At 38.3% G+C, this 22,554-nt stretch overlaps 1 protein-coding gene across 1 annotated transcript in view; it reads right to left on the bottom strand.

Moving 5' to 3' along the window:
- The window catches only part of ATG10 (autophagy related 10), a 261,116-nt gene that overhangs the window by 4,476 nt on the left and 234,086 nt on the right, over positions 1-22,554 (bottom strand). Inside the window, exons 7-8 of the mRNA XM_047088644.1 lie at positions 7,980-8,077; positions 7,208-7,323 (exon numbers count right to left, since the gene is read on the bottom strand). Of these exons, the coding sequence (XP_046944600.1) occupies positions 7,224-7,323; positions 7,980-8,077 (198 nt within the window). The 3' untranslated portion in view covers positions 7,208-7,223. The remainder of the gene's footprint in view (positions 1-7,207; positions 7,324-7,979; positions 8,078-22,554) is intronic.

Below are 22,554 nucleotides of genomic sequence, written 5' to 3'. Positions count from 1 at the left end.
GACTACTGCTGGGGATGTAAATCATATAGCCTTAGTAGTGAAAAATTTAGGGACATGAATCAAAAGTCTTAAGACATTTTATATCCTTTGATCTGTTCATTCCCTTAGTAACAGTATAACCTAAAGCAACTGCTTCTGCACACATTTCTTACTGCATTAGATCTCTGAGGGAGGGGCTTTGTCTACCTTACTGACCACTATATCCCTAGCACAGGTCCTGACCACGCAGGAAGTATGTGCTTAATGAATGTATGTTAAATAAACAGAGAAGAATTAGAAACAACCTAAACATCCGATAGAATTATTTGGTACATTTTGATACAGAAGATATACTAGTCATTGTAAGTTGGTTTTTCAAAGGATATCAAATGACATGGGATAATGCTGTCAATATAATGTTATATGGGAAAAATAAGAATGTAAAATTATATATGGAATGATCCTAATTAAATATGTCCAAACTAGTATGAGGAAATACAGCAAAATTTTAATTGCAGTTATCCATGGGTGATTTCCACTTAAGCACATTTGAAATGTTCACCTTCAAATGTCTCTGTGGCTTCCAAGTTATTCATTAGGACAAAAATCTTTTCTAAAAATGAATTTTAGGGGTGCCTGGGTGGTTCAGTCGGGTAAGTGCCCAACTTTGGCTCAGGTCATGATCCTGTGGTCTGTGAGTTCAAGCCCCATGTTGGGCTCTGTGCTGACAGCTCAGAGCCTGCAGCCTGCTTCAGATTCTGTGTCTCCCTTTCTTTCTGCCCCTCCCCCACTTGCATTCTGTCTCTGTCTCTCTCTCTCAAAAATAAATAAACATTAAAAAAATTAAAAATAAATAAAAATGGATTTTAGTTTTATAGGCTAAGGCTAGATAAGTATAGCATTACAAAAAGAGCCAGTCTTTGATTTCTTCCAATCCAAGTTCCCACTCTCCAGTTTGAGGTAACCATTCTTACAAGTTTGGTGTGTGTCCTTCTAGATCATTTTTAATGGTTTTACATACATATACTGTATATGTACTATAAAGAATATGTGGAATTGGTATATATTTTTTATAAGTTGTGTTAAGTTGCTTGCATATTTATCATCTAGTTTTTGCTTTCTGTTTTAACTCAACAATCTATTTATGAGAATTGCCTATTTTGAGATTGGATGATTCAATTCATTCCCCTTAACTGCTATCCAGCATCACATTCGATTTAGCCATTTCCCTATTAGTAAGTAGGTAAGGGCCTGGGTATTCTCTCTCTTTGAATCTACTGAAGAAAGGGATGGAGGAGACCACGTCCTACTCTGCTGCTGGTGTCAGGGAAAGAAGTCTTCTCAAGGCAAAGAGTGGGATGCAGTTCCCAAAAGAGGAAAGCAGGTCCAGGTCCTCGTGCCTGCAGAAAGACCATGGGAGCCTTCCCCCCTCAGTATTCGGTCACATATACAAATATTCCACAAAGATTTATTGAGTAATTACCATGTGTCAGGCACCATGCTAAACCCCAATCTGGCATGCATGTGTAAATAATAATGCACCAAAGGCTGTAGATACACTGAACTATGAATTCCCATTAACCTATCAGAGTATGCTTAGATTTCTGCCTCAGTTGTAACTGACTTCTGGGTACTGAAAAGCTTCAGGGGCACCTGGGTGGCTCAGTTGGTTAACCGTATGACTCTTGGTTTCAGCTGAGGTCACGATCTTGTGGTTTCCTGAGTCTGAGCCCTGCATCAGGGTCTGTACTGGCAGTGTAGAGCCTGCTTAGGAGTCTCTCTCTTTGCCCCTCCCCGACTTGTGCTGTCTCTGACTCTCTCAAAATAAATAAATAAACAAACAAAAAAAAAAAGCATTGGGGCGCCTGGTGGCTCAGTCGGTTGAGCATCCAACTTTGGCTCAGGTCATGATCTCACAGTTCATCAGTTCCAGCCCCGAGTCAGGCTCTGTGCTGACAGCTCAGAGCCTGGAGCCTGCTTCAGATTCTGTGTCTCCCTCTCTCTCTGCCCCTAACCCACTTGCATTCTGTCTCTATCTCTCTCAAAAATAAATAAACATAAAAAAATTTTTTTTTAAAAAGCATCAAAGTAATGCAAGAAATCATAAGTCAGCCATAGGATTTATTTATTCTCATGTAAAGTATATTTCAGGGTAGGAAAAAAGTGTGAGTTTCCAGTTTGTTTTTTATAATTTATAAAATGGGACTTGGTGATCTGTAAAATCACTTTCAGTTTTAACAGCTTAGAATACAGGATACTTGCAATAGGGCTCTTTTACCACTAGGTGCCGCTATTGACAACACAAAAGTTAAAAGCAAGGGCTTTATACACTGCAGTACTGCTTGAAAGAACACTACAACATTTAAGAATAAAAATGTGAAAGCACTTTTACAGACAAGCCCTATAAAAGGACCTATGTGCATATTTAAATAGCTCAGTTCCATGGGCACAATAGTAGTTAAGTACTGCCTATATCCTTCTGGAACAACCTTCAGCAACTTACTGGTCAGCAGTATAAGGGGGGAATCAGAGGGTCTTAGAATTGGAAGGGAGCTTATTTGTCCATTAGTTTTCAAATCTCTGCTTCCTGGAGTTAGAAATATATTTCCTTGCACGCGCAGAAATACACACCCATATAAACAGATTATATGTATATATAGCTGAAGCCAAAGTTTCACCAAACAGTAATATCCTTACCATGTGCAACCTATTTTTTCCATATATTTGTAAAATAATAGAATATATAAATATTTAAATATATATATATTTATTTATATATCTGCCCCCAGTTCTGGCACAGAGCTCCTAAACCCTTGTGATTTCTCAAGCCATGAGAACATGAGGAGCATTTCTTCTAATACTTGGTCTTTGATTCTGGCTCCCGACACTGACTTCCTAAGTCCTTTGGAATTTCCTGGGTGATAGGAGTGTCTTTTGATATAAGGAGCTGACTCTTGGTGGGCTCTTGAACAGCTTCAGGATGGGGGCTGGTCACCAGAAAGACCAAGGTCTGATTCGAAGCTTGGGGCTTTCAGACCTGTTCTCCATCCTCTGGGAAGAGGGGAAGGGCTAGAAGTAGAGTTTGTGATCATTCATGCCTTCATGATGACATTTCCATCAAATCCCAAAAGTACGAGTTTGAGAGAGCTTCCATGTGGACAGAAGCTCCTGCACCTGGGACTCTCCAGGCCTTGCCCTATGTAGCTCTTCATCTGTATTCTGTATCATATCCTTTGTTACATAATCAACCGGTACACGTAAGTGTTTCCCTAAATGTTATGAGCCATTCTAGCAAATTGTTGAACCCAAGGAGGAGGTCATGGCAACCTTGGTTTATAGTCGGTCAGTCAGAAATACAGGTGACAACCTGGGGCTTGTGACAACCTGGGGTCTTACATGGGGAGGTCTTGTGGTGCTAATTCCAGGCAGATGGTATCAGAACTGAACTGAATTGCAGGACACCAGTTGCTACTGCAGGATCATTTGATGTGTGAAAAACTTACACATCTAGAGTCAGAAGTGTGGTGAGTGTAGTAGTATGAGAGTAAAGAAAACACAGGGAATGTTTCCCAGACATATTCTATTTCATAAAAAATATACATATATACTAGTCATAAACTAATAACTAATTAGTGATCTAATACACTTCCTTCCATTTAATACATTAGGAAAGAGAGGCTCAGAGAGGTGCAGTGACTTGCCCCAGGTAACACAGCCAGGAAACAGGCATTCCAGGCACTGGCAGGTTTGGTTTTGGAAGGTCCTGGGTAAAAACTGAAAAATATCCTTGGCATACCCCCAGCCCTTTATGCACTCCTACCTTCTAGAGCCTGTGGGCCAGTACCTGCTTGTGATAAAAACTGACAAAGTAGTTGTGTGACTAGTTATATACAATCATCATTTAAAAAATACAGGATCTTTCCAAAATGCAAGAGTGATCATTTCAACTCTTCTACTTGCATTCCCTCAGTGGTTCTTTCTGTTTTTTAGGCCAGATACAAATTCTCAGTGTGGCAATAAATCTCCTCCAGACCTGGCCCCAGTCCTTTGAGCCAGCCTCACTCTTTGCCAGTTCCCCATGCATTTTCAAGGTCTTTCCTCCATTCTTGACCTGGCTAAATCTTAGATTTTTCACAGCTCCAGTCACATTCCTCTTCTGCAAACCTTCCCGGGCGCTGGCTTTCCACACCTTTGCCACAGCACACATCCTACTGTCCCTGAGTCTTCTTCTTGTCTGTGTTTTTCACTGGACTGTGGCATTCTTATGAGCCAGGGTCATGTCTTTCTGTTTGTCATCCCTGGCCACTAACACCGGGCTAGGTACACAAGAGAAACTCAGTTGGTATCTGCTGGACTGATTATTTGCATATTCTTATTCTCACATTTTAATCCTTAAAAAACCCAACTCACTGGAATATCAGCTGTTTGAATTATGTAAGAGCTGGTTCTGACAATGCAGATCTCCATTTTCTAATATCTTGAGAGTATGAATAAAAACTATACGTATCTCAGGAAAAATGGATGCAAAAACCCAGTTTTAACTTCCTTTACTTTAATACATCTTTATTTTAATACATCTGTGTTAGGAAGATGGTTAGTTTGGGTTTTTTATCCCCCAGTCTGTAGGCTATAGTATCAAATGATCAACACAGCTGCTGGCCCAATCCCCAGACTGAGAGCCTTCCCTGGATCACTTACAAAGGGCAGACAACAACTCTCATGTGCATGCTACCTTATAACATACCAAAGAAAGTGGGTAAGTTATTTTATTATCCATCATTAAGGAGGCGATCAGAGTGAAAGGGAGAAAATTAAATGCTACTATGACTAAGTGCAGTGAGTAATGAAGGGAGAGGTTGACCAGTGGGAGCTATGGTGGTCAGAGATGGCTTTGTAAGAGTGAATTATATAGACTAGGTTGAGAATTGAGTAGAGAGATGGAGAAGGAAGCATTTCCAGGTGGGAGCCAGCAAGAACAACACTCAGATAAGGATGTGGGTGGAGACAACTTGCCTGATGGGGGGGGGTGGGGCCCATTTGTGTTGGGAAACAAGGTGGGAGGGAGGGAGGGAGAATGTATGCTGACACTGGATAGGAGCTGGGGCTAATTATCCCAGATCACCCTTACTCTTGTGGCATTATGTTGGTTATGAAGCACATTCAGGTTGACTTAGCATTTTGATCTCCTTCCTGCTCTTGGTAGGTGAGTAGGATGGATGTTAATGGGCTTTTTAAAAATAGAAATGGCAAAAGCCTAAAGGAGATTAGGAAATTTAGCCCAAGTTACACAGCTGGCAGCTCACCAACCTCACAGTCTAGAATTCAACACTTCTATTTCACAGACCAAGAATTACAGTCGGTCTCACAAATCACATAGCTGAGGACCAAGGAGGTGAAGTAAGTGTTCCAAGGCTACACAAAAGCAGTTTAGGATACTGTTTGGTAGCTTTAACCAGCACTATTTCTGATTGAAGGGGTTTTGCATTATATTAACTGGAGAAGAAACCCGGAGGAAAAATTCTCATATTGCAGAGAAAGAGCTGTTACTTTGACAAAACAAAATATTTTCTAATGTTTTATAACTGTTGGGATAACAGTCTGTTATGTAGCTGCATTCTTAAAAATGGAAATTTTTATCAATCAAAAATTAAGTTTTTTTAAAGCAAAAACTATTCTGAAAAGAAATAGAGCTGCCTGAGCAGAGATATCTATCTGGGGGGAGTGGTCTCTACAACCTACAAGAGCTTTTCAGAATTATTTTCTGCCACTGATGAATTTTAAGGTCTTCATCAAGCAGACCAAAAAAAAATTAACTTGAAAACAACTCTCACACCAACAAAAACATTGTCCCTATGTGATTGATACTATCCCTCAGAATCTGGTAGCAAAGGATAACTGATATTTCCAAACGAGTACATCATCCAGATGACACATTATTATAATTTATTTAGTTTTTTTACCCCAGAAATGACATGGTCTGAGAAATGACTTGCTGAGAAATCTGTGTTTACATTAGGGAGAGTGGATGGGGGGTGGGGGGAGCGGTGGGTGATGAAAATCCCTGCAGAAGTTGAAAAGATGTTAAGTGGTAAATACCAAAATGCCCAGCAAGCATGTAAGCAGGCTCTCATCCCAGCATGAATATGTGCAGCTCAGCATTTTAAAATTTACTTTTAGCTTTTCTAGCAGTTTGAATTAACCCATTCTCTACTTCCACTCCCGGTGTGAGAGCCCAGCCTCGAACCTACAGACTATGAGTGCAGGCACAGTCTACTGTGATCGGCCAGTAGATAACCCCCTCACCCCATGGCTTCCTCCAAGTGGGCTGTCTCGTGAACAAATGTCTCCTAGATGTTCTTAACAACCAGGAGGCCTGGAGCAAAGTCCAGACAAATGGTAGGAAGTAAGTCAGGCTTGCTGGAGCTCATACAGAACTGGAAAAGGCCTATTGGGAGACCAAAACAATACAAATAAATGCCACACTAAAGGTACGTTCAGATCAGAGGTTCTCCAGAAGCAGGTGGGTCAGAACCACCCCAGTGAGGCTGTTTCAGAAGATAGCCCCAAGCATTCATAGTCATAAAAGATCCACAGGTGATTCTAAAGTACATTCCTCATTGATAGACACCGATCTAGATTGTCTAAAGAGACAATTACATTTTGTCTTAGTTTCAACCCCTGGGCAAGTTAAAATGAAAAACAAAACAAGCAAATCCAAACCAAAAATTCTTCCAGATTAGGTATACAGTATATCAGTTACTACAGACATTTGCTTCCAATAGAAAAAATAATCCACGTCAAAGTCTTGGTGAGTCGAAATATTGCACGGTATTTGTCCTATTAAAACCGGGGCTGGCCAAGTATACTTTTGGTGTCCTTCATGCCACAATTTTCTAAGTTCTTTGGCTCAACAGAAGAAAGTTAAGAACAAAAACAAAACAAAAGCCAAGAGAATAAAAGAAAGTTAACTGAGCAATAAAGAATTATTACAATTCTGAAATAAAGCCATCCACTCCTGTGTTTGGGTGAGTGTTATTGTAGCCAAGTCCAATGCTTCCTAAACGATGGGGCCCTGCCTAGCTGAAAACCTAAACAAACAGTCCATGTTCAGCCTATTAAAGATGAAAGAAGACTTAACATTCGATGGGGCCAGTGAAGACCCTAAGTGTAACAGAGATAACAGGGTCTTTGTCTTGGCAAACCATTCAATGCGGGCTTTCCTTTTTACCTTGTTGATGGACATTTCATTCATCCTCAGAAGCTGCTCTGGCATAACTCAGAGGTAGATTTAGCCCAACAACTGGCCCTACAACGCTCAGCCAAGATGTGATGTAGTTGACACTCCTAGGAAACAAGTGAAAAAACAGGAAACTCTCATGTTTCCATTGTAGTTGGGTGAGTGGTAGAAAATCAGTTACCAACAGAAGAGACGAGCTGTCTTCAAAGATATGTGCCCACCATGTGGAATTCTAGCATTTCCAAATATCAGCTCCATTACTTGACAGGAACTTGAGGCCCAAAGGGACTGAGGATCCCCAGTAAGGTAGTTAAAAGGGGAGTCAAGGCACTGGGACTCCTGACTCCCCTTGATGATTCCAATTTTACACTTAAAATTTACAGCATTTGCTAAGGTAGCATAGTGCAGTGGTTAAGAGCATGGCTCTGAGGCACAAATACCTGGGTTCAAATCCCAGTTCTACCATCTAACTAGCAGTGTGAACTTGGCCAAGTCATTTAATTCCTCTGTGCCTTAGCTTCCTCTTCTGTAAACTGGGTAAAATAATGGAAATTAGCTCATGGGGTGTTATAAAAATCCAATGTCTTAATATATCTAAAATACTTAGAACAGTGCCTAGCACACAGTAAAAATCAATAAACATTAGCCATTATTATTATTACAAAAAATATTTCTTTTTTAGCTTGGCTTTTAGAGTCACATAAAAAGATTTACACTTTTAAAATAAGAGTAAAAGCCAATGTATCTTGATGGTGTTTCTTACCTATTGATTTTTTGAGAATTCTTTAACACAGGAGTCATGAATTCATCCGTCTTGCAGGGATGAAGTACAAAAAAAGGCTGCCCAAGTATTGGATGCTCCTGTAGGAATCAGAGTTGGTCCAGGATGCCAGTGTGAGTTACTTTGAAAAAGTTAAAACGCACAATCTGGTTTGTTAAAATAAAAGTTTGCTTTAAATTCCAAGTTACTAAATTAAGATACAGATCAATTTCAGTTTTTGAAATATAATTCATAATCCGCACATGATAAGAAGTTATGAATTGATAAAGTATAGAAGGGTACACAGTTTTGTTTACACAATACCAACTGTAGACAATTTTTATCAGTTTCCTCTCTTTGTCAACTAATGCTACTCTATGGCCTGTAATTATTCTCCGGTTTTTCCTCAAGGCTGTCTGTGAAGCCCAGTAGCCTGACCACGTGAACAACGTATTTCATTCGCCTCATTGTAAGGGAACCAAAATCTTTCACACTTTTTTTTTTTTTTTACATAAACTTTGCCAATGTGTTGATTGTTTCAAGCATCACTGCGGTGCCAACAGGCACATGTTCAGTGGGTAGAATAGTAGGGGAGGGGAGAGGAAGCAGGAGAATGGCTTGCATTATTTAAATTGTTGTACTTCTGTCTGTCTCTTTCTGAGTTTCCTCTGTTTATCTGTTTCTATCCTTCTGTCTCTCCCAAGCTTATTGGGCCGTTTCTATAAATCAAAACTCACTTGATGCAACGCCACTGCCTTCATAGGAGAATGACTGGATCCAAGATACAGGTCAGACCGCTGCCAGTGTAGCGATGTGGACATAATTTGGCCAACAATGGGGAGCCCTAGGAGATTTCTATGTAGTGAGTGATCCACGCACAAATTGTACCAATGCAAAAACAATTATAACAATAAATTTATTGATCATTTACATTGTAGATTCACAACTACGCCAAAGACTGCAAACTCAAATACTGCTATGGTCTGAATGTTTGCATCTCCCCATATTCATATGTTGAAATCCTAAAGCCCGGTGTGAAGGTATTACAGGAGGTTGGGCCTTTAGGAAGTGATTAGGTCATGAGGGTAGAGCCCTCAGGAATGAGAATTTGGACCTTATAAAAGAGATCCCGCCCCCTGATTGCTAGTTCACCCCCTTCTGCCATGTGAGGACACAAGAAGTGTGTGACCCGAAAGAGCGTCCTTATGAGAACAGGCTGGTATACTGATCTCAGACTTCAGAATTGTAAAAAATAAATTTCCGTTGTGTGTAAACTACCCAATCTGTGGTATTTTGTTATAGCTGGCCAAGCAACCTGGGACAGATACCTACAAAGATCACACAGGTAGCGTGAAGGAGCGAGGTCAGTTAAATACACAAGCAGGTGACAGGGACTGTGGGGAAATGGAGAGTGTGCCCAGCCAAGGCTAGGCTTGCTACTCTGCTCCAGCCAATTGTGCCATGTGGGAATGTAGGTTCAGTGTGCCAGGTCTTCCCATTTGTCAAAATAACCTAGCAATCCAGATTTTTATGTAAAATCTCCTAAATTTAAATTTTGGCACTTTTTTTTTTTTTTTTTTAAACATAGAGTGGGCCAAATAAAACAAGCCTGTTGGCTAGATTTGGACTAGGGGCCTAGCTTCTTCTGGCTTCTTCTCCTCTTGTCAGCCAGTCCAAGGAGAAGCTGAACTCAGAGCATCCATGGAAAGAACTACGTGTGGTTGTTGCTGCTAACTCTACCCTCCAACCCCAAAACACTCATGTTGGTGTGCATGTGCACACACCTGCTCACAGGAAACAGAGGCACCATTCCACCGTGTATTGGAGACGCTGGGTATGGATATTTGGGGATGTATGTGTGTGCTGAGGGCCGGGGTATCCACTGGGTATGGGGCAGTGTATGTCTCCTGAGCGCCACCTCCAGAGTCTGCCTAGTGGCCTGACTCTTACAGCAGAGCCTGGGCTCCCTCTTTCCTGCTCTCTTCCCACCCCTCCTTCCCATTCGAATCTAAGCAGAGCCTAGGGTCAGAGCCCAAATGTGTTATGCCTATAGCAAGTCTTCCCGTCCAGCTTGATTCTGGCTCTCCTTATATGCCTTAAACTAGTATTTATTAATTCAACACATATCTACTGATCATGTCTTATGTGTCTGCCAGGAACAGTTCTGGATATAGTAATAGAGATCACTGTATTGCAAAGATAAACAAAGTCCCTGATCCCAGGGAACTTTCATGCCAGTGCAGGAGACAGCCAATAAATTTATAGAACAAATAAATAGACAAAATAATCCAGAAAATAATAAGCGTTATGAATAAAATAAAACAGGGTCCCTTGATTTTGAGAGCATTTAGAACCGAAAAGCTCCTTTTTGTTGTTAAATAAATCCCTTAAATATGTTGCTAATCATGGCCACTCTTCTAGCAGTGTGTCAAAAGCATCCATAATCACTTCCATGGTTAAACTGTATATGGCCAACACCCAATGCTTTCTCAAGTGTGTCAGCTTCTCTTAGTTGTGGCAAACTAACCAAACCATTAATTACTTCTCAGATACGGATGGAAAATTAATTTTTAAAATACTCAAAAATCCTGGCTTCTAAATATATAAGACTACTGAATACAGGCCTTAAGTCATTATGAATATAATAATGATTATACAATATAGAAAAATAAAAAGTTTCCCCGATGTGATTAGAATTCATATCTTCCCTCATCGTTCACTTAGCAAATATTAAGTCTTCTTGTCTGACAATTTTATAATGATTTAACCCTAACTAACGGCAAATCTATAGTTTTAAAATGTGGCTAATCTTAGCGATATGTTAATGCTGCAGAAGTGACAGAATTCAAAGTGAGCCTTATGACCTGAGCTGATACTATTTTTTCAGTAACATTCAATCAGCTAATCTTGCAAGCCAAACAATTTATATTCAAAGTTACGGTAGAGAATTTACAAATAATTTGAGGTGTCTTATCAGTGTAGACAATCAATCTGGATAATATTCTCCAAAAGCCATTTTTCTGCACTGGAGATTTTTTAAGGTTCATGCCATCAGGAAACATTATCTGCATTTTCTACTTTCTCCTTCAGACAGCCAGAATCAGAGATGAAAGCCGTCTTTCATTTTTAGTTTAGGAATTATGAGCTAGAGTTCAAAAAAATCTAAAACCCTACACCTTATTTGTTTAACATACCATTTTCAGAAATGGAAGAACATCAAAACTGTCAGGATCTTTTTAGTGACATTTCTTAGATCAATTCAGAAGGTAAATTTGTGTGAAAGTACTACCATCTGCTGTCAGTACTAATGAACTGATGCAAATCTGCACTGAGAAAAATGTCAGTGTGGAAATACATGCAGCCAGTGAACTGTGTTAGGCTTACAACTCAATAAACACTTCTACTGGAACAAAGTTCTGCTAAATGGTTTTCCGTGAAAATAGAAATGATGGGTCAGATTTCTATCTCTGTAACTCCAGAGGAGTTATATAGGCACATTCTCCTATGAAATTTAATTTAGCAATGGTTAAATGTCTCATAAAATAAGTCTGACATGAATACTGTGAATTGGTTTCAGAACTATTAGATATGACTATCACAAGGAAATGATAATACTGCACCTTCATTCTTACATCTAATAAAGGAGATGAATTTCTTGGTTCATTTCTTAATTTTCTTGGCTCTCCAGGAGGGCACAAATATAATTTCACATATGAAGCTTTCATCCAGTTGCATATTCCAGACTGATCGAATTTGCCTTCCACTCAGGGTATATTCCTTAGAAATGGAGAGGGATATTTCCCTAAGCCTGCTTCCTCAAGCAGGGAAAGGAAAACGGCTATTGAACGTCTGCGGTATGAGACACTGTACTAAGTGCTTTGCACGGGGTCACCTATCTGAGTAATTCTTTGAGGAAGGCTTTATTGTTGCCACTTGGAGAAGGGGTTCAAAGGGATTACACTTAAAGTCATCCATGTAGTAGGGAGCGAAGGACCTCTGAAGTGTGGTCTTACATTGCACCTTCCCACCCCACTGACCAGAGGTGTTGTCAGGGACATTTAGTCCTCTCTCTAGTCCATCTCTGCAAAAATCTACTTACTTTTATTTCAAAATAATGTGTTTTCATAAAATTGTAAGGGAAATACATACAGAGAGCTCAGAAAATACAGAAAAGAACAAAGAAAAAAAGCAGGATAACCTAAGACTGACCAACTCAGATTTAATCACTATTTGGTGAATTTCAAACCTTTTCATGTACACACGTTTATAGTCTTCTATTGCTTTTTATTCAATGAACAGAAAGATATGTACCAAGTACCCACTATATGCCAGTCCTGCCATATGTGTTTTTTGTTGGTGTTCTTGAAGTTTCTTTGTCTTTTGTTTTGCAGATTTCTATACTTATTTTTATTTTTTCCCTGTATATATTTTGTTCGGATTTATTTTGTTGTTCTTAATTTTTTAATGTTGCATGGGTACTTAAAAATATACATAAAGAATATGTAATCTTGAGTTGTTGGCTAGAGTGCTCCCCATGTGCCACTAGATCTAGCCAGGTAATTGTGCTGTCCATGTTTTCTAGATTCTTATCTGTTTGATCTACAAATTTCTAAAAGAAGTTTAAATCTCTCATTAAAATAGTTGATTTGTCCATTTCTGCTTGAAGTCTGTCAATTTTCATTTTCTATGTCCTGAAGCTATGTTATTTGAAGGCATATATCCAGAGAATGAGGCTTTAATACAGTGATCATACTTATCTCTGATTATGCTTTCTTCCCCCAAAAGAACTTTTATCTGCTATAAATATAGCCACACCAACTTTCTACTTACCTAATGCATTTTAAAAATTATTTGCTTTTCAATCTGTGTCCTTATGTTGCATGTATTTCCTATAAAAATAACATAGATTCTTTAAGAAATCCACCTTAATAATCTATCTCTTAAATGGAGTGTTTAGTTCACTTGCAGGCTTTGTGATTACTGATATAATTTAATTCAATTTTTTCTATTTTAGACTTTACTTATTCTATTTTTAATGTTTCTTTTCCTTTTCATTTTTATTCCTCTGTTGCTTTCCTTTAGATTCAGTATAGGTTCAAATTTTTTTCTCATTGTTTTTTTTTTTCTCTTTTTATTAATTTGAAAGTACAGGCTGTATTTCTAAACTTCTAATAGTTATCCCACAATCTTTAAGTAAATGTTTTACTTAATAAAATACAATTACTCAATCTATTTGCCTTTTCCCCAAATAATTCAAGTAACTTGGAATGTTTAACTCTGATCACTCCTTTCTGATTCCTGTACTACTGTTGTATTTCAGTTGTATCTTTGGCTTTTTTAATCCCATAAATTTTATATTATTAATTTTTGAACTCAGTGTTTGTTGAAATTTACTCACATTTGACTATTCTTTTTGCTTCCTATTTTTTTCCTAGATCTTCAGATATTCATTCTGGGATCATTTTCACTATCATTGAACTACATCCTTCAGAGCACCTCTTAGTGAAGATCTGTAGGTAGTAAATGCGCCACATTGTGAATGCTTTATCTTGTCTCCATTTTTGAAAAAATGAGTGTTTGTGGGTATAAAATTTTAGGTTACAATTATATTCTCTCAACACTTTGAATATATAATCCCATTTCCTTGTGGCTTCCATTTTCTTTTTTCTTTTCTGTTTTGAAGTGAACTATCAATTCTAATTGTCACTTCTTTTAAGATATTCTCTTTCCCTTTAGTGTTTTACCATAATGTGTCTATGTGTCGATTCCTTTTCATTTATCCTGCTCAGATTCACTGAATCTTCTGAATCTGAATATCAGAGTCCTTGCAACAGTCCTGGAAAATTCTCACCAACAGCTTTGTGAATATTCACTCTTCATTCTCTCTAGGCCCTCTTTCTGGAACTACTATCAGACATGTGTTTCTCCTCCTCTCTCCCTACTATCTCTTAACCTGTTATATTTACCATCTTCCTTTTAGTTTTTGCAACAATGTGTATAATTTCTTCAGAGTCTTCTAACACATTAATGCTTTCTTTAACTATATTTATCAGCTTTCTAGTTAGGCCTTCTAATTAGATGCTTTCCTTTCTGAAGTTTCTATTTGATTGTTTATTACATTTACCTGATTATTTTTGATAGTCTCTTCTTCCTACATTATACTGTCAGTATTTCCTTCCTTTTAAAGAATCATATTCAACATATTTATTTTATATTTTGCACCAAAATTTTTTAACATATGAATTTGAGCATCTGATACTACAGTTTGTGGTTTTTGCTACCTCTCACTTTTAATGGCTTCTTATGAATTCTGTACTTTTTAAACTGTGACTGGGGTGCCTGGGTGGCTCAGTTGGTTAAGCATCTGACTCTTGATATCGGCTTAAGTCATGATCCCAGGGTCATGGGATCGAGCCCCACATTGGGCTCCATGCTGAGCATACAGCCTGCTTGAGAGTCTCTCTCTCTCTCTCTCTCTCTCTCTCTCTCTCTCTCTTTCTCCCTCTCCATCTGCCCCCTCTCCCCTGCTCAGGCATGTACACTCCCTCTCTCTCTCCAATAAAACATTTTTTTAAATAAAAAAAATAAATTGTGACCTGGTAGTAGAACTATAAATCTAGTATTTCTTTGATGCCTAGGAGTAAAAATGCATCCTTCCAGAGAAGTTTACATATGCTTCTCTCTGGTGCCTAGGGATGGAAAGGGAATAAAAGGGATCCTAATTCCACACTCACATGTTTAGGAATTTTCTGGGTCTACATCTTTCACTCTTTTTATATGTTCTATACAGAGTAAAGCAGAAAGGGTCAAATGGTTAAGAGAAAAAAAAAACTAATATATAGAGAATAATGGGGAGACATGCTATTTTAGGTAAGTTGGTGAGGGAAGGCTTCTTTGCAAAGGTAATGTTTCAGCAGAGAGCTGACCAAGTAAAGAGCAAGCCATGTAATTCTTTGGGAAATGAGTATTTTTGGCTTGGGAAGAACAAATGCAAAGACACTAAGATTCTAGTGAGGGAGAGTGCTCGGAGTGTTCCAGAAACAGCATGAAGACCAATGTGGCCAGATGAAATGTAGGGTAATATTGGCAGAAGTAAGACTGGAAAGGTAACCAAAAGGTAAGATCATGTAGGCCCTTGCAAAGCATATAAAAGATTTGGACTTTTATTCTGAGTGTGATGGGGAGACATTGGGGGATTTTGGAAAAAGAAGCGACATATTCTGATTTACAGTTTAAAATATCAGTCTGGATATTGTAGAAGGAGAAGGAGAAGCAGAAGACCAGCTAGGAGGTGTTGTAGTAACTCAGATATGGTGGTGGCCTATACTAGGTGATGGTAGTGTGGATGGGGGAGAATGGTCAGGTTTGGGATTTACTTTGAATAGAGAGCCAACAAGATTTGCTAAAGGATTCAATACGCTGTGTAAGAAATAGGAAAGAACAAGGATGACTCCCAACTTGAAGTGTCTATCCATATTTTCTTGACTATTTGTCTAGTGAGGTTTTGCAGGGGTTTATTATTAATATGTTTTAGCTCTTTTGTACCTTTTGAGGACACTGATCCTTTTCATTCACTCAACCATCACTGTGAGTCATGTAATGGTTCAAATGTTAGAAATATAGTGGTCCATAAACAGGTAATACCTGATCCCATAAAAGATGCTGAATTACTAAAAATAATTTAAATTTCCAGATTTCTCATTATCTTTAAATTTTATTCATGATGATTTATATGGGGAATATAACATTAGATAATTTAACATATAATTTTTCTTTCATTTCTTTTATCATTTTTGTGTTTAAAAATCCTATTCAGAATTAGAAAACTAGATATTTACTTATATTTATGTACAGTTTACCATTAAATTACTTGCTGTTCCCCAAACACTATTTTTCTTACCTCCAAACCTTTGTACATGAAGTTCTCTCTGTTAGGAATACCCTCCCACCCTTTCCTACCTACTAATGTCCATTTTTCTCCTACAGATCTCAGCTTTCTTTAAAAAAATTTTTTTTTTATTTCTTTATTTTGAGAGAGAGAGAGAGCATGAGCAAGGGAGTGGCAGAGACAGAAGTGAGAGAGAATCCCAAGTAGACTCCATGCTATCAGTGCAGAGCCTGATTGGGGGCTCAAACTGATGAACTGCAGATCTTAGCTTTCTTTTACCCCAATCGTGCATCAGTTGCCCTCCCTCGGTGTCCCCACTGCACCCCATGCTTAAGCCTACTGCTCAATTCCACACCATTCTGCACAGGTAATCGACCATTTACAGGAGCCTTCTGTTACTATACTGTAATTTCTTGAGGACAGAGAAAGTATTCTCATTACTATTTCAATCTCAGCATCCATAGCAGTGCCTTTCACCTAGTAGACACTCAATAAATATTAATGGAATGACTGCATAGACAAATACATGCTACTGTACCAAGATAAATTATTGGCATATGCAACCTATTTTGTAAAGGGGAATGTTTGTGTGGAATGCACCAGTGGCCTCCAATGCCACTGTAGGGATGTTAAAGGAAAAGAAACATTCTTTCTCTTTGTCACAAAACCAGGGGCAGAATCTTCTGTGCATTTATAGGAGTCTCCAGATAAGATAAAATCTTCACTATCTGTGTTCCCAAATATTTCTTCCAAAGTACATCTAAGAACAAAGGAGAGGGTCTGAAGGCATAGTCAGGAATAACTCTCCATAGAAACTTATGTAAACTATGCACTATATTCTAAAATCTATCTATTGGCTTCCACACAAAAGATAATATCCTATAATACTACTGAAAAGAACTGATGCACCAAGATGCATATTTTAATTCTCTGAGTTAGCCTATGCCCTGCCACACCACAGTATCCCCCTAAGGTGTGTTATCCAGACACCTTAAGAAACTAAGAAACATTACTAAAATGTATAATAAACTCATCACTTTCTACTTAACTCAATCCCATATTAGTTCATGTGTTTTTCTTTTCTTTTCTTTTTTGCTTTACTAATGCATTCAATAAACATCACTGAATACCTCCTGTGGGTAAAACTTTTGCTAAGTATTCATCCATCTATCCATCTATTCACCATTCATTTATTCAACCAATATTTGAGGAGCATCATTCCATACGCCAAGCACTGTTCTAGGCACTAGAGATATCAGCAGACTCAAGACAGAAGCAAAATCTACTCTCATGGGGTTAATAGTCTAGCTTTAGGTACTACAAAGATATCAAACAGCATCCCATTATCTCAACTCCTGGGGTTTACAGTCTAGCTGCACCCCTAGCACTAAAGTCCTGAGTTGTATCTCTAGGGGAGAGAATTCCAAAGGTCAGTAAGTTTTTCACCACTCACTCCCCTCTACTTAGGATTTCTAAAGAGAATGGAAAAGCAGATCCCTAGGGAGAACAGAAATGTCATTTGGCCTGATGGTGGGGGGTGAATCGTAGGACTTGTGAGCAGAAACTGGAAAAGCTGGCAGAGAGAGATGCGCTCTGTGGGATGGGTTTTGTTTCATTTCATTTTATTTTATTTATTTTCATCATTTGGAGAAGAGGCATCAGGAGGCTTCCCACCCCAGAGAAGATTGTGTGGGGTTCTCAATGACACTAGCAGAAAATGAGATGTTCCCCACTGTGAGACTGAGGGTATCCTGAGGAAGGCCTGCAAGTGCTGGAGGCCAGAGAGGAGGTCGCCAATAAATGAGAATGAAACCACGCTGCAGAGGCGGCCCAGGTGCGAGAACCCATGGATGGAAAGACTGTTTGTTCCCTGGAGTGATACTCATGGTGAGATCCCGATGCCTCCTCAACTCCTCTTGTCATTCTGCAGATCTAATGCTTGCTGTATTGTGAGGGGTTTCCATGACACTGTGTTGGGTGCCATGCAGTTGGAAACACCAGACTGTGCATGGGGTATGTACTTTCATGAGCTAAGAGGGACCTTGAGTCAAATTGAATAGGACATCTTCTCTTCACTCCTCATCTCTCCCCATGCTCATTAGGGTATCCGCAATTCAAGGGTTACAGAAATCACTCTCATACACAACAGATTATGTACCACTCAAAAGGTACAAATCCAGGAATATGGGAACTCAGACAAAGGAGAGTTCAGTTCTGACTGGTGGAGGAGGGGCAGCGAAGATTTCCTGGAGATATGGCACTTCATCTGTTCCAGGCCTTAACAGTGAGCAGGACTTGGAGAAGCCTGTGGTGGTAGGCTCTAAGACAGAAAGAGATCACCCCAGGTTTAGTGGGAAGGAAGTTAAGTAAGGGACACACAGACTTCCATCTTTTAAGAAAGACTGAGAAGTGTGGTTAGAGAAGAAAAAAATATTTATTTTTGTTTGTTGTGTTGGTGACATTGTTAAATAATTGAAGCGATCCCTATAAGATCCAAAGAATGCTCTGGAAGTAATCAACACCTAGACAAGGCAAAGAAGCACGGTTTGAAGTACAAACAATCCCCTCTTATAGTTTTGAAAAGAGATAAAAAAAAAAAAAAAAGGTGGTGGGGCAGGGGGGAAGAGGTGGGAAATATCCCAGGACAGACCTCTCCCCGCTGAGTGTGTGAGGATAAAGATACAAAGACAGTGAGAGAATGTTTAAAAATAGATATATGTGGGAAAGAAATGAAAGTCTTGCCCAAGTACCCTGAAAGTCTCCTCAGTTCTTGGAGAGGCAGAGGGAGCCCAGAGAATCTATGCTTTGTTCAAGTTGCACCTGTTGATATTTGTTGGCCAGTTAATTAGGAATAAAATTCTAATGATGTTTGGAAGGTCAGATTTAAAAAAAAATAGGAGGGTTCTTCAAATTCATATGCTGCACAGAAGCCACCAGGCTTCCCAGAATTTTTATTAAAAATTACAAACATCACAGCAATAGTTCTTAGACACCACCTCCTCCGCTAACAAAAAACTTTCCTTTCATGGCTCCAGAGGGAGTCCAGAAACTAATTCTCCCACTCCTGCCTACATCTACAAAGGGCTCCCTCCCTAAGCTGCTGACAGTCCCAACTCCAACTCCTGGATTAGAAAGCAGAGTTTGAATATATTTATAGACTCTATACGGGTTGTTGCTTTAAGCAACACCGTTAATATGCCAGAATTCTGAGCTCCCAAACTTATTCAGTTATCAATTTGTTGTACATTATTTAATCTCTCAGTATTTTGATATGCAAAATAGAAATAGCACTGCTGGTACTTCACAGGGTGAAAGGAGATAACCAACAAGACCATTATGAAGCTTGCTGGGGGAAAAAGAGCTTATGTAAATGTCTATTAATTAAATAGGAACGGCTGCACAACTAGGTCAGGCATGATGATAAGACTGAACAACCCATCCCAGCCACCAGCATCAAAAAGAAGAAATGAACATTTAATCTGGAAAGCACTTGTTGGTTGCATTTTATAAAGAATATTAAATTGTAATATTCTGTATCATAACACAGAGTAGAGTATTTCAGACCATCCTCAAAGAATTCTTTGATAGAACAGAAACTTATTAGAGACAACAGCCAAAAACAAAAACAAAAAAGCAAGCCAATTACTAATGAAGAACTTGTAAAAAGCTAATCAAAGCTCTCATCCAGAGAAAATGAGAAAATCTGAGGCTCAGAATGATTTTGTATATTGATGAGATTTTTATATAGCGTCACAGAAAGAAAAATAAAGCAGATTTGAATGAAGACAAAAAGGACTCTAAGTCTCTGTTTAAAAGCCTTGTTGTGTTCCCTATCAACGTTTTTATTAAAATGTCCTGTTCCGGTAGAAACATCCATTTTTAAAAAATACCTGATCGGTGATGGTGTCAGTAGAGGACACTGTCAGTGTGTCTCTCTCTAGTCAAACCCCTAAGTGTTGGAAGAATGTTTATTTGGCCTCCACCCATTTTTGTAGAAAATTACTCAGAGGGGTGGCTTATCCAAGGTCATGACACTCAGAAATGATAGAGCTGAGACTCATGTCCAGATTCCAGAATAGAACGTAGTCTCTCCCTGCCATTGCCAAGCCTGCTAAGGACTAAATGTAGCACTTCAGCATGAAACAACTTGCAGGCATTACATTTATTCTATTTTTGTCTTAAAGGAAAACAATTGGGAGCTTGTTCTTTCCAAGCATTAATTCTTTTTTTCCCACTTCCACTACATTACATAATGGTGACCATTTTTGGCTTACCGAGTCTATTTCTGAGATACTCACTAAAACAGTGACCATATTTTAGAGCTAGGTATGTTGGGGCATAATAGAGAGGTGAATCAGCAATCACAAAATTCAAGGATTTTCAAGAACAAACTTAAAAACAACCTAATTCATTGATAATCAGATATTAATGTATGGCAACTACCATCCAGGAAGATGTTTTATGAGCAATACAAAAGAAACTAGCAGTCTGTTAGTACAATCACTTTTTAGAATGGTGCCAAATAGAATTTTAAAGCAATGAAAAGGCATACAGATGAATCTTTAAGATGATTTCTTAATATCACAATGCTCTCTTCAGATAAATATAATCAATATAAATTCCTAATGAAAGCACCCTAGTTTACAGCTAACATTTATGTATTTCCTTCCTGCTTCTTATACAACTTTGGTAATAAAAAGATTCCCTTTACTCCCAGAAGCAGATTTCCCAGTGATTTGAGTTAAAATTAGTTTTTCTTTTTAGAAGATCTCTCAAAAGAGACTACCTGAAGAAAATTCCTAAGGAGGTGATAAACCCATTATAAATCTGTTATTACTTATCTAATAATGAAACATGTTAGGGGAAGATATGACCTACAAAAATTTAGCTACTACTGGGGCACCTGAATGGCTCAGTCAGTTGAGTGTCTGACTTCAGCTTAGGTCATGATCTTGCAGTCTGTGAGTTGGAGACCCATGTGGGGCTTGCTGCCCTCAGCACAAAGCCTGATCCAGATCTTCCATCCCTCCCTCTCTCCACCCCTTCCCTGCTTGCATGCACATTCTCAAAAATAATAAATAAATCTTTTAAAAAATTATTTAAAAAATTTAGCTACTATGAGATATTTTCCCCACTTTTTAGACTACTAATAATTTGAAACTAGGTAACAAAAACAATGCTACTAACAGGCTATAGTATTAAGAAATTATACTCCTCTATATAAAACTGTAATCACAGATTTTCTTCAGACAATAATTGCATCCTGGTATTTGCAAACATATATTAGAGAGAGAAATAAACTGGTACATATGGGCAAGAATGGCAGTTTCTTATTTTTAAAGATATTTTATTAAAAATGTAAGCAATGTCAGGATAAAAAAAATGTATATTTTAATCCAATTTCCCAACCAAATCCATTTTTTTACATTTCTCCATAGTAACTTCTGTTGGAATTTTAAGAACTGATTTTTATAGCTTGGATATAGTTCAGTATTTTCTAGACAAGAAAGTACAGGACACAAAAAAGAGAGTCTAAAACTGAAAAAGAAAACTGGTACTGGGAAATTCACAGGCTTTCCACATGGACTTAAGGCAGAGCTCAGAAGTCACTGTTATTTTCCCACATGTCCTCTCACACCAGCAGTCAATGAATCTCATGATTGCTTCAGACTCAGTCATCCTTAAGTTTTTGTTCTTCCTTTTTCTTAAAGGCTGATTGCTTCCCAAATTTATTGATATCTATCCTTCTACCTATCTTTCATAGTTATGTACACCGTGTATATATAATTTTGTGATTCATTTTTTCTTCTTACCTTGTAACATTATTTCATATATACTTTCCTATATTTTGCATACTCCTTTTAACTTTCTTTTTAGGTATATAATATTCCATCTGGTTGATATAATAGACTTTACAATTATTCCACTGTTAAATATTTAGACCGTTTTCCAGTTTTATACTATTATACATTGTGCATGCATGCATGAGTATTATGGACTACAGATTATTTCCTTATAATCAAATTTTAGGAATGAGTAAAAACAGTGGGGATATCAATATAGCTGTTGATCTATATTATCACATTTCCCTCCAAAATTATAAAACTAATATAATTGCCACCAATACAAACTACTTGACTAATCCCTCAATGTTTTAAATAGCAATGTCTTAATGTTAGAATTAAATCCTCCTTGGGAATATTTCACAAAAACATCGCACAGACTTTACAAAAACTCTAGGCAACTAGCTTAGGATTTATGCCATTTTGGACTTGGCCATAGGATGCAGCCCTCGGGAATTAGTGACTTGGTGAAGGACAGTAAATATATGGAGAAGGGTTAGGGCTCAGGGTGGGGTTTGGTGACTCTCTCAAATGCTTGTAAACACATTATGTTCCTGGATGCTGCTTTTCCAGATTGGCTGGGGCAGGGTCCGCAACTTTTCACAAGCGGCATGCCAAAGCTTCCATGTCTCAGAGGAGGCCTGCATTATCTGACCTGAGTCTCCAACAATTGATACCTGGGTCTCAAATGGCCATTAAAATAGGCCATAACAAATTACATGAAGTAAAGTTCGTGCTCTCCTCGGATTTGGTGGCAGTTGGTATAAATATGACGACAGTATTATCAGATCACTCCTCTAAAAGCTCTGGGCTTTCCTTGGCAAGGGTCTGGAAAATAATGTTAAGT

This window comes from Lynx rufus, unplaced genomic scaffold (genome assembly GCF_022079265.1).
Source record: "Lynx rufus isolate CCGP_SWC_20201006 ecotype Redwood Valley unplaced genomic scaffold, mLynRuf1.p SCAF_1, whole genome shotgun sequence".
NCBI lineage: Eukaryota > Metazoa > Chordata > Mammalia > Carnivora > Felidae > Lynx > Lynx rufus.
The sequence above is the reverse complement of the archived record's forward strand: the minus strand, read 5'-3'. Positions and strand labels throughout refer to the sequence as shown.